The sequence below is a fragment of the Mesitornis unicolor genome, unplaced genomic scaffold (assembly GCF_000695765.1).
Source record: "Mesitornis unicolor isolate BGI_N332 unplaced genomic scaffold, ASM69576v1 scaffold3780, whole genome shotgun sequence".
Lineage (NCBI taxonomy): Eukaryota > Metazoa > Chordata > Aves > Mesitornithiformes > Mesitornithidae > Mesitornis > Mesitornis unicolor.
This window is the reverse complement of record NW_010158821.1, coordinates 29,372-42,421: the sequence shown is the minus strand read 5'-3', so window position 1 is coordinate 42,421 and position 13,050 is coordinate 29,372. Positions and strand designations below refer to the sequence as shown.

At 45.0% G+C, this 13,050-nt stretch overlaps 1 protein-coding gene across 1 annotated transcript in view; it reads left to right on the top strand.

Moving 5' to 3' along the window:
• TTC1 (tetratricopeptide repeat domain 1) overlaps positions 1-1,694 on the top strand; it is a 31,236-nt gene extending 29,542 nt beyond the window's left edge. Inside the window, 1 exon segment of the mRNA XM_010184602.1 lies at positions 1,056-1,694. Within this exon segment, the coding sequence (XP_010182904.1) occupies positions 1,056-1,189 (134 nt within the window). The 3' untranslated portion in view covers positions 1,190-1,694.
• The last annotated feature ends 11,356 nt before the right edge of the window (positions 1,695-13,050 follow it).

Sequence of the window (13,050 nt, the reverse complement as noted above, 5' to 3'; positions counted from 1 at the left end):
GCTGATGCTCAGCTTGTGTTTAGCTAACATTGAAGTTGTAACCTCTCCTTCTTGCTTAGTTTTATGCATTTTATCTGTTCTATCATCTCTATATAGTACAATTTTTATAAAAGTCTGTCCTTTTGTTGCCCTTCTGCTTTTATAGGTGGTAGCAAGATTAATTTTCTAGAGTCAGAAAACATCTATGATACACATATATTGATAGAAGCCTTTAGATTTTATTAATTCTCATACCCTATGTATAGTTAACAATGCTTGTTAAATACTAATTGCTTAAAGCCCTTAACAGTGGTCAGTCCTGGGGAAGTGTGGGTTTGGAAGTCGGGTAAGATGTCATGTCCCATGATGTCATGCTGAGGTTTTTTGCAGGCAAAATGGCTGTAGAGCTGTGTGCTTCAGAGGGAAGTGCTCAGTTTGCAGGTGCAAGCACAGTTGCAAGGTTGAATTTCTTCTGTATTTCTTTATATCAGTGTATGCATTTAGAGAAGGATTTTCAATAATTGCAAATGAGCAGTTTGAACTTGGGCTTTTTGTTCCTTTTGGTAGCCTAGGAAGCTGGCCGGTTTGTTTCTAGAGCTGTAGCAGCATCAAGAGCGACCAGAACTGAGAACTTTGTTAGCAAATTGAATGCTGGCAGCTATCAGAGTTCTATCCAAGCACAAGTACAGGGGAGAGCAGTGCTTTGTTGTGAGCTGTTGAACTGCCTCAAGGGCTGGTAACTGAGGCAGGACAGTGGTAACCACACAGCCCTGACTGCCTGCAGCCACTGGCTCTGCCTCAGGGCTGCCTGGCAAACCATGGACAAACCATGCAGCACCAGCACGGTCATCTGTTTTCTGACCCAAAGCTGACAGTAACTACATCACAATTGGGAATTATTTTTTTTTAATTCATGTAATAGCCTAAATATTCAATAAACTGCAGAGATTTCCATAGCATTTACCTTAAATTAATAGTTGTAAATGAGCAGAGCTGGACTGTGTAGTCGGGCGTAATTCAATGGGAGATTTCCCTCTGGTTAATACTTAACGTGTTACCTCTCCTTTTCATTGTAGGCAAACTGAAGGATCTTGGGAACTTGGTTCTCCGCCCCTTTGGCCTGTCAACAGAAAATTTCCAGATCAAACAGGATTCTTCAACTGGTTCATACTCCATCAATTTTGTTCAAAACCCGAACAACAATAGATAACATAAATTCAATCCAGTTCTGCTGGCTTTCAGGCTTTGTGACCGTGTGCTTGCACGTTCCAATAACAGGATTCAGCAAACATTCTTCCTGCTCCCCAAGTGAAGATAAGACTCAAGCATATTCATCTCCCTGCCTGTGAAATTATTTACAATGTGGATGTAAAGCAAGTCATTTGACTTCTCTTAGTGATAACTGTGTCCAGTGTGTGAATTTATTTTATTTTTTTCTTCCCTTGCAGTGTTTGGCTTGTCCAACAGCCTGGTTCATTATTTTGGCCAATTCAATGCTGACAACAAAATTCCAGCAAGTAATTCAGCTGAACCAAAATGCCTATGCACCTGTAGCCAAGAACAAAGCCTAATGGTGTCTTGGGGAATTAATGAATCTAGCAGAAGCACTTCTCCACCCTCGGCAGGTGGATATGACTGACAGCATGCATGGAAGCAAGCCAGCCTCCTCTGTGGAATCCTTTTTCTTTGTAATAAAGGCTTAGTATTTCTGGTGGTTTGGTTTGCGAAGTTCTTGCCTTATTTGAGTCCTTCCTGTAGTGGTATCGTTCTTAAAAGTGCGTCTAGCCACCCACAGGTAAGTCTTGCCATACGTGCAAGACACTAATTTGAAGCATTTGATTTTATTTTTTTTGTCTTGCTTATAGCAATATCAGTAAAATAACCTCAGGGCACTCTTATACCACAGTTGGTTTACTATTTATTATTTTTTCTTAAGGTCAACAAGGAAATTTTGTGCCTCTGTGTGTGTGTGTACCATAAAATTAGTTAAACTTGCTTGTCTGAAATATTACAGATAATGGCAAACAAAGAAGTGATGTTGATTGCAAAAGAATTTTACAGTGTACTAGACCTTGAAGACTCTGAAGGCTCTATATATATCTATATATGTATTGGAGCTGGTGAAGTAGTTAAGTCAGTGTTTAGAGAAGGGGTGTCTTTTGTAATTACTACTTACTGCTTTGTGTATGGATGCTGAAATGTTTACATTGGAGGCAGATTTTTCAGTTGTCTCCATGCAGACTTCAATACATGATTAATTAAATAATCAGTGGTGGTTGTCTGTTGGCTATTAGTTGTCATCTTAAATTTATTTCAGGAAGCGTCTTTGTGTGTACTTAAGGACTGAAATGATACAGCTCTGGTCTTTACACTGATATGCCTGAAAGGAAGTCTCTCAAGCCAAGGTGTTCTTGGTGCTTTATTTTCATTCCATGTCCGCAGCCGTGGAGGGGTTTTTTGGTGGTTGTTTAACTCTGTCCTGCTGCGATTTTAGTTTTGACTTTGTGGTTACCTGTTTGTTTGTAAACTCAAGCCTGCAGTGTATTAAGTCTATGGGGATTAAAATGGCACTGTCAAAAGAAGAGAGAAGCCCTAATTCACAGTGAGGCCTGCGCAGCCGTTAACATCTTCTGCATAATTAAAATGTCACTGAAGTAACTAACAGCAAACAGCCTCCAGGATGTCCATGTGCTGAAACTGTAACTATGCCATGCTTTACTGCAGTAAAGTTTCTAATGTGCAAGGCTGAATTTCCTTTACTGATAAAATCTGGGCAAAGGGGCAGGTGTGTGGATGGGAGGTTTTAAAGGAAGATTTTGCCATAGTGCTGCTGGGGAGGGGTTTTCCTGCCAGAGGCTGGGGCTGTCGCCCTGCAGCACCCAGGCCAAGAGCTGAGCTTACCCTGGCAGGGTGGGTATGAGAGAAGTAGGTGATGTCTTTGTTATTAGTAATTAATTGCTATCTTTATAGAAGCATAGAATCATTAAGGTTGGAGAGACTTTTATGATCATTGAGTCCAACCAAGAACTGTGTGTGTGTATCTGCTATTTACCAGTGTACGGCTGTTGTGTGAAGGTACAAGCAGTGGCTTTTAGCAGCCTGCTGCTTGTCTTACAAATGAGTTCAGTGACAAATTTTCTTCCTTCCATTCTGTTCCTGCTTCACGTCTTTAAAAGGCAGGAGGGCTGCAAACACTCCTTCTTGGGTGGAGGCTGGTTAACTTATTCTGGAAAATAAAAGCACAACAACTTTTGACGTTACTACCCGCTGTGCAAGCACGACATCAAGTTAAGTGTGCAGCCTCCCTGCTGGATGCCTGATGTGTGCCTATGGTTTTAAAATGCAAGGAAGAACAAATGAAGCTGAAGGATTGCACCTGATCTGCTTTTCACACTTGTGTTTGTAATTTAATTGCACTGTGTGAAAGAGGGGGTTAGTGTCGCTGGAAACTGGGCACACCATTACTGAGGACTCAAATCTATAGGTCCATACCTGCTCAAAGTGCCACTCCAGCAAAACCAGAAACCTCTGAAATGTGTTATCTGCCATTACAGCCAATTCTCTTCCAGGTAGAGTTCCAATTAATTGCCTAAAGGAAGTCCTTTTGTATTTTCCAAATCCTGAACAATTGCATTTATTTTGCTTTTTATTTTTCAGTTGTGGGGTTTTTTTTTGTCTAAACTCATCATCCCAGCTGCCACCAGAAGCGTAGTTGGTACTTCCTTCTGCTGTCATTGGCCACACCACTGCAGTGCCAGGGTGCTTTGAGTCACAGGTGTTGGGCTTACAACCTCAACAGGAAAAAAATGTTTTATGAAACATAACCTTTTAAATATGAGTGCTCTTAAATGAACAAGTTCCTTGCTAATTTGTTCCAATAGTGACTCACCTTTACTGTAACAAGCATGTGCCTTTTCTCCACTTTGAGTTGTCTGTCCTGAGCTCTCAGCCTTTGTTCCTTCTTATTCTGCCTGCAAAATAAAAAACCCTTTCTGTACCTGGTCTGTTCTCCCTGACGGTGTCAGCACAGTCGTGAAGGGGCCTGTTGGGCTTCTCCATAAGCTGAGGAGCTGGGGCTGCTTTAAATCTCTCCCTGCAAAGAACTTTCTCCAGGATTTTCATGTTTGTGTCTCAGACCTTCATTTTTTTGACATTTAGGAAGGGACATGAGAACTGATGCTGAGATTTGTCTCCCTTCTGCTCTATACAGAAGGTGTGACATTCTTACTCACTCCTCCTCGTTTATACCCTCAAAGACTGTCTTAACCCTTTCAGCAACAGACGTGCTAAGCTTTAGTCCTTCCCTCAGCCTTTTCTGGGATAGCTGATGCACAGATCCCCCCTTTCCTGCAGCTGTGGACATTTTTTTCCTCGTGTACATGCAGCTAAATGCTCGATTCAGTCACGCTTTGTTCGGCAGGCCTGGCTCGCTGAGCAATAGATGCCGTTCTGTGTGTTTTCCCACCACGCTGTTGCTTACTCGCCTTTTCCAGAGTGACTTCAGATTTGCTTCTCAGTCACTGATGAAAGCATCAAATAGTCCGAGGTCTAGCAGTGACTGGAGCAGAATGTGGCAGGAGCCATCCCTGTTTGAAGGACAGTGGTAACCTGAGATCTGTCAGGGAGCCAATCGTAATCCCTGTGTGCCATGTTTATTTTACACTGTAGCTAGATATCTGTCCGTCCTGCGTGTACTGTAGGGTGCCACGCCAGATGACGTGTCTTTATAATTGACTTACTAAACTTGGTTGGACGATGAGCTCTATTTTTGATGGATTTTAATTGCATCTTTGCCTTTAATTCTTTATTAATGGATTTCCGATCCTGTTTTCAGATTCCTATCCCTGATGTCAGATTAACCAGCCTATATTTACCTGCATCTTCATCTTTGCCCTCTGTTGCTCTGCTGAGCTGTCTCTGTATCCAGCGTACAGCAAAGGCAAAGCAGGTGAGCCAGGTGGCTGTTTTAGCTGAAATATCTGGGCTGATTTTCTTTCCTGTTTCTGTTCTGCTTGGTTGCTAACAGAATGGCAAGGACATCATCCCATTTGCTTTAAATTGAGAAATACCAAACACCGCTATTTTCATGGTCTGTGACAGCCCCCCACCCCATTCTGAGCCCTGCTTTTGTTCCTAATAGATTAAAGTTTCTTTTGTTATCATCCTTGTCCAAGCGTTCCTTATCAAGGTTTGTATTCTCTTACATCAAGTTTATAGCAATTATCTGTTTTGTCTTCCCACATGCGTTGTTTTATTTCTTAATCGCTGCCTCCGTACCGCTGATGAACCTCCTGGTGATGGTGTCAGATGACCTCATTTTGGAGTTGAAGAAAAAATTATTTCCTTTGTCTACCTTCTTCGAAATTTTCATTTTCATTTTTAATTTTCTTACTTCTAGTCGAATTTACCAAATTTTTCCTTCTAGTTTTAAGTTTTTTAAAGCAGGGGTAGAAATGGAAAAAACGTGTACATTTCTGTGTGGGCAGATGTGCACAGGGCTGTAGGCACCTCCAGACTCTGGCTTTAACCACCAACTACCAGGGCACCGATTTTTGTCTGTAGACATTATAACACAGCTCAAAGTAACATATCCAGGATCTCATCTTAGAAAGCCCTTCTAGAAATAATTTTAGGAAACTCAGAGTGCCCTGTATGTCTCCAGCAGTTTATCTTTTCATTACAAGGGCACCTGAAAAGTAGCTCATCTATTTTCTGCTGTTCTTCCTGAGCTTTATCATCAGGCTCGTTGGGGTGTGCTCAGTAGCCGTTCTAGTCTACAGCATTTAAAATTGCTGCTGCTTCTTCCTCTACTTACTCTACCCTTTCTACCTTTGTCACCTTGTCAAAATAGGTGATACCCAGTCCAGTTGTTTAAGTCATTCCATATTCTAAAGCTTTTTTTCATTTGTGAGACTGTGTGAACTATCTCATTGTGCAGGAATATAAAAGAAAGAAGAACTAGAAACCTCCATGTTCTCTCAGATAATTCAGCATGGGTTATTTACAACACTAAATTTCAGATTACATCACTTTTGTTACCTCTGACCTCTTCCTCTTCATGTGTGATGGGAGTGGGATACACAAGAGAGACCTCTTCACCCTCCACTTCTTTGCCGCCACTCAAGCCAGCTCCATCTCCTGAATCGAGCCTGGACACAGAGAAAGTTCAGAGTGGGTGTTTGGGTTAGCACAAAACCTACATTACTAAAAATCCAGCATGTGAGCTGCCCCTGCAGGGCTGTACTCAGCCCATTCAAGTCAACCTTCCCCACAGTGGAGCTTCTCCATACCATAAATCCAAGATGTGCAGTGAAGTACGGCCATTTCCAGCGTCTATCTTCATTTATTCAAGGGACTGGAAGAATCGCTGAGGTTTTATAAGTAATTTTACAGGGTCTTTGTAGTGTCCCATACTCAGTAATTCAATCTGTTCTCCCTCCTGTGGTCATCCCTGGCAGCAGATGCTGAGTCTCCATAATCCACCCAGCCTTGCAGCTGCAGCTTGCATTTCTGTGCTCGCACCACTGTGCTCAGCAGTGGCCAACATGCAGGGCTTCCAAAATGGACATTTCACTAAGCTCTAGGGTGTATACACAGGTATCGAGCAATGAACCATCCCTTCAACCCACTCGTGGCCATCAGACCACAGCCCTCAGCAGCAGCCTGGCAGGCAGCCGGGCTGCACCGCGTCCAGCAGAGCTGTGGGCCCTTAACTGGTATTACTGGAGTGTCCAGCACTGGGGCAGGTGCTGAAAAATGCAAGACAGCCCAACCCATTGCAAATCAGGAGTAACCAGTCCATCATTTTTCCCTAGGAAAAGAATAAAACCAGGTCCACAAGATGAGCTGAGCTTGCAGGGCACCCTCAAGGGGCACGGACACATCAGTGCCCCAACCCGCACAGGCGCTGCCAACCCCCAGGAGCACAGTGCTTCTGGGCAAGGCTGCTCAGGCGAAAGCGGGTTTTTGCAGCTATTTCTGGATTCTGACTGAATTAGGCTCAGGCCAGGCCTTCAGAAGAGCTCAACAGCTGAAATTCCTTCAATCTCACCCAGGATTTGGGGGATTTAGCATCTCTTCAAAGAAAAAAACATTAGCTCTCCATTTGCATCATAAGATCTGTCTCCCAACACAAGCCCCTAGCAAGGCCACAGGAGGTAACACTTGAGAAAGAGGCCTTGGGACTCACATACGCCGTGGCCTACTGCGAGCACAGCACTGCTGATCCCCTCCTGCACTGCTGTTAAGCAGGGATCTGAGATCCCTCTCAGCTCATTGCGTTGGAATATTTAGGATTTGATAAAGCATCAAGCTTTGAAGCCGACTCCTTCCTTCCCTGTTAGCACATTTCAGCACAAAACTTCCCTGAGATCCACCTAGCTCTGATTAGCACAGACATAGCTGGAGAGAAAGGAGAAGCTGCTGGTCACCAGCTCTAGGCTTTAATTAGCCGTGTTATTCCCAAGGGATTATTGCAACAGCCGAGCTCCGTTGCCGGCTGCTGCAGCCAAGAACCAATTATATCAAAGTGCCACCTCTTTTTAACAGTAGGTAAAGATGTGTAGGGGCACATTTAATGTGCAGCATTAATACACTGCTCATTCATAAGCTTTCCCTGTTTGGAAGAATCCCAGCATTTTCTCGTACAGCAGCTTAATTTTTTTCAGACCTGTGCAGCCTCCTGCTCAGAGGCTGTAATTGCTGGGGAGTATCTGATAGCGGCAGAGGCCCTGGTTGGCCCGTTCGCCTGCCGAAGCACAGCAAATTGTCAGGCTCTCGGCTGCCGTGGCATTAAGCCAGCATCATTACAGCCAACTCTGACAAAGCAAAGTCCTTTAATCTATAAAAGGTCCTAAAACAACTGAAAACTACAATAAACCACATTTTTCTGATTCTGCACCTTCAGTGGTAATCCCTCCGGTGGGAAACCTCACCATCTGCAGCTACGACTCCAGCCTGGAGTCCCCCTACCTGCCCATTTCTCATCTGCCGGTTCCCGAGGTGACTGACAAAGCCAATGGCCCTGAAGCGGACGCAGCAGAAGTAGGTTTGCCTTTCCTAGCCTGAGACTGCTGCTCCTGGCTCCCAGTGCTGCCTGCACCATCAGCTCCCTGCCGCGACTGGGTGGGTGCTGGGCTCTGGGTGCACGAGTGGAGCCCTCCCACGGCTGCTGACCGACAACCTGACCCTCCACCATAGTGCCCATCCATTTGGGACAAACATGCATTGTCAGGAAGGTTTTTCCTGTTCCATTTCTAACTCTGGCCTGCGAAATGCAGCCCAGTGCCGGTCCAGCCCCAGCGCAGCGGTGCAGGAGGTGTTCCTGGGCAGACTGACACATCGTCGAAGTGGGATGTCTGGAAGAGCTGGGGAAATGGTATTATCTAGTCTAGGTGGTAGCTTTGCGCCTGGCTGCTGGAATAGCTCCCTAAATGTATTCCTGGAGTGGTGCTGGCGAGTACCAAGCAATAAAATGGGCCCCTGGAGAGGCAGCGGGGCCGTGGGCTCTGCTTCCCTAATTGCATTTGAGCACAGCTTCTGTGCATCTTTCTTTATCTCAGTGAAGATGGACACATTTCCACTAGCTCATTGGGCTGCAGCTTTCATCACAGGGCACTTTTCTACCTGAGGAAGGAAGAATTGCAGTATTTGGAAACTTTGGGAAAGGAGGAGGCTGGAAGCTGACAGATTTACTGCCTACAGCTACAGCCCCTGACCTGCCCTTGAAGCGACAGTTCTCTCTGTGCCCAAATGGATTTGTGTGTCCCTGCTCCAAGCTCAAATACAGCTGAGGCCATGGTATTTGCAGCCAGCAGCAAGTGCACCAAGCCAAGACACGACTGATGCCTTTTGATATGATTCTGCAGCATTAATGAAAAGGTGTATGGCTACCCCAGCCCCTGTTCTCCCAGCTCATTTGCAAGGTCGTCTTTCTAAAGGCAAACAGAGCAAGCTGAATGAATCATGAGAGGATTATCCACATCGGGCTGTGCAGTATTAGTGTTGCTGGGGTCTTATATTTTGCGTGGTCCGGGATTCATCGTTTTACACTCTGGAGCCCCCAGCCCCTTCCTCTGACAGCTCAGAGTGCTTCAATGTTTGAATGAGCCCTCCAGCAGGCACAGCCTCGGTTTAATTTTTAATGACCAAGACAACCACATTTGGAAATTTCAAGTCCCTAAGCTCTTAAAATGCAGAGCTCTTAGCTGCAAATCTGGATCTCAGAATTAGAAATACCCCTCCTGGGCTTTGAATGTTTACCCCAAATTCAGAACACCCCAAAAACGTCTGCAGGGACGTCTAGCCTGCCCAGTGCTGAGCACCCACAGCTTCTGCTCCAAACCCAGCAAGGGAGTAAAAACAGACCACAGAAACACTCAAGGGAAAAGCAAGAGCAGAGTCATAAACAGGCTACAGAATGCAAATAAAAACCAGCTGCCAGCACTGTACGAACCAGCAAACAACGTGATCCTTCTCCTACTGCACCCAGCTCATCGTGCGCTGCCTTCGGAAAGCCCTGACTCCACTCGTCCTCCTTGCATGAAGGGGGAAAACAACGACTCCACCTATGAAGACTTGAGCAAGGACAAGTGAGCAAGAGAAAAAAAACCACGACTATGGTGAGTGGCAGTTGATACCAAGGCCACACGCGCAGGGGCTTGTTTCTGCCGCGGCAGCTGACTGCTGCGCCGCGCTGCCGGCAGGCTCTTTGCGCACTCGTTAGCATTTGGCAGTGTGAGCATTGCTTTACCTTTGATTGAGCAGGGGGATGAGCTGCTTTTCAAAACCGCTCAGGTTTTCTGCTGCGCCCCGGGTGCTCCTCACAAGGCACAACCACATCTCACGCCTCAGAGAATCGTTCCAGCCTGGTGGCGTTCCCAGCTTCTCGGAAAGTGCAAACACGAGGAGGACCTCACCACGCAGATCTCAGCAGCCCCTTACGCTCTCAGTAGCCATGGAGGATACAGTCATAAGCACATAATGCTTAAAAATCATGAGTATGTGACAGCGTCTGAATTTACTGCATCACCTCTCTGTTACTGATCTACCCGATTTCGTTAGAAAATCTGCCCATGGCTGTCACCCTGAAAGAAAGCTTATTTCTCTGTACCCATCCCTCACATTTTAGCTGGCAAGCTATCACAAATCCCTCCTGCGCCGGGAGCCGCACTGAGCAGCTGCTCCGTGCACTTTTGCCCTCATTAAGTATCACCCTTTTGATGCTTCAGGGCAGCAGTAAACACTATTACTGAGTGGCATTGTGTGCGACTGGCTTCATCGCTGAAGGTTGGGTTACTTTTATACTTTTGTCACCGAACTACTGGAGTGAAGATTAATCGATGGGGTAATTGTAGAACTCTGAAATCTGTCTGGCTAACCTTTCTTGTGGGTTTCGCAGTCACGCAGCAAATCCAGCAGGCTCCCACAGCGAGACGCTACCAACACAATGTCACAAAGGAAAAGCCATTATGCAGGATTTCCCTTCTCCACCACAGCCTAATGAGGATAACCAATTCAAGAGGAACTGCTGCAAGGATGAATGAATAATGAGAGAAAGAGGACGGGAGTTCCTGTGATCCAGACAGAATAAGAAACAACCCCGTGAAGGAAAAGAAAAACACATAGGCTGGAGCTCAGCTCCAAGCAACAGACAGATGTGGACCTTCACTCAGTTCCAGGAGGCACCCACTGGTTTCGAAAGCATCGTAGAGGCCCAGGGCCAACCCAACAGTCGCTGCAGACAGTGTCCATGCACACAATCCCTCCAGAAGTTAATTCAAATTTTGAAAAAGACTGTCGACAACAGGTCACCGCAACAAAACACCTTGCCTACAAAAGGGTTAGTACCTGTGTGTCACCCACTAGTTCCTGGCATGGTGTGCACCATAAAAAAAATAACGCTTCCTTGAAATCAGAACTTCCTAGAAGTCCAGTTTACCTGAGCAGCTCAACTAAAATCAGGATATCTTTGCTTTACAGTAATAAAAATGCAAGTGGAAAAAAGAGATCTATATAAACGCTACCTTCTGTGTAATGGGAGAATGCAACTCGACAGATTCTGCCATTTGGAGAATGATTTGCTGACTCGGTCCTCCTTTGACCGCAGTGCTGGAGATGGAGAGCTCCAGCACAGGAGTTGGCTGTTACAGCACAACTCACTCCCGTTCCTATAGGGCACCGTGGCAAGATAACGCAACTCAGCGCACGGCGTTTCTTCCCTAAATGGAGAAATGCTCAATGACACTTACCTGCAACGGACAGACTTGTCCAAAACTGTTAGCATTGCAAGTAAAAACCAGCCAAAAAGATGATCAGCAGACAGCGTGCAGGTATTCAAAGCTGCTTTGTGCCTTGCTGCTGCTGCTCCAGCATGTACCATGTACCCCGTGTGCCCGCAGTGGGAGTTGCTCTGCCCAGCACTGGGGGAGCCCTGAGCTCGTCCCCAGCTCCACAGCTCGCTCGGCACTCACCGGCTGCGCTGGAACCGCATCTGCAAGGGGCAGCGACCTCTTCCCGTGGCATCCACCTTCCTCCTTTAACCAGCACTTAGTGCATCTCGGCCATCAGGGCTTCTTTGTATCTGGCTCTACAACACACCCGTAATCTTTTCTTGTTAATGACACAAGAAAAAGAAAAGAGTTTTCCTACAGTCTGTAGGAAGCATCTGGCTGGTTGAGCATGGCTTGGGATCTTTTAGCCACTGTGGTGAAAGGTAAGGTTGGATAGAGACTTGTCCTGGTGATGGACTTCTAGCAGTGGACTAGTAACCTCATGTTAATCTTTTGTTTAATTCAGAAAAAAAATAACATAAATTAAAGGTTTTTGGGTCAAGAACTGATAAAACAAGGTGTGAAGTTATGACATGAAAACATTATTCAACGTTATTTTCCTTTAAAAGAGCACTGAAAAAAATCAAGGCTTTATTTGAACAAATGTTACACAACATTCTTTATCATTTACTTCTCAGCAAACCATAAAGGGTGAATCATATTTTCCTCATTCAAGTCTACAAAATGAAAGAGGCATAGTGACCATTCAATATACAGACAAGAAGGTAGCACGGAGCAAAGCTTAAATATTAAGCAACTAAAGCAAAAAAGTGAAAAGCAATACATTATTGTAATTCTCTATCATTAGAATATCCCTGACAATTTCATTTCAAAATGAAAATCTGGTTTCAAACAAAATGGCTGCAATACTTTCTGTGAAAACAAACACAAATACAGTTAGCTACCTTGTCTATTTTTATGCTCTTTGCTTATATACCCATATTCTCCAATGCAGAGACCTGCATCTCTCTTAAATGTATCTTTTATATTTCAGCTGCTGTGCACAAGAGCTCACGAAGGTGAGGAAATAAGAGCACTGGCTCAGAGTCAGATGTCACACAGGCAGGCACTACTGGCTTCTACTTACAACGTCAATCAGTTTTCAATCCAATGTGCAATAACCCTGCTATTACAGTCCTGGGCCTTTTTCCTGAGCAGAAACTGTTTGTGCCATGTTGTTTGGTGGCTTCTTTTTTTATTTGGTTTCCTTTTTCTTTTTCTGTGTGTGTGTGTGTGTGTATAAAAATGTCATTGATTAGGCCAAGACCCTCATTCATTGTCAATACAATCGGGGTTTGGTCTCCGGAGGTGAAAGGCTAGCACATCCCTGACATCAAATCGCCTCCCCTTTTCTCCAATCAGATGTCTTAATTTTTCTAAGTTGTAGTCAAATCTCAGGGCACGAGCAGGACCAGGCTGCTGATCCTCTTCGACTGGTGAAAGGGAAAAGCATTGCAGAACACACACTAATCTCAAATTAAAACAAAAAGAATTTGTAGTTTATGATGACAAATGGTACAATTTGAACCCACTATATGGCCTTATACAGCTATTTTTAAAGAAGTAGGCAGCAGGTATTCAATTTCCAGCTTTATAAATAAAGAATTTACCTCTGAAAAATAGAAACCGAACCGAGACCAAGCACGAACTGCCTCGGTACGTGCGTGTCGCTCATCCCCTGTCCCAGCCTCTCACTTCCCCCGTCCGATTGTTTAACAAGTATGAACCTGTTGCCAACACC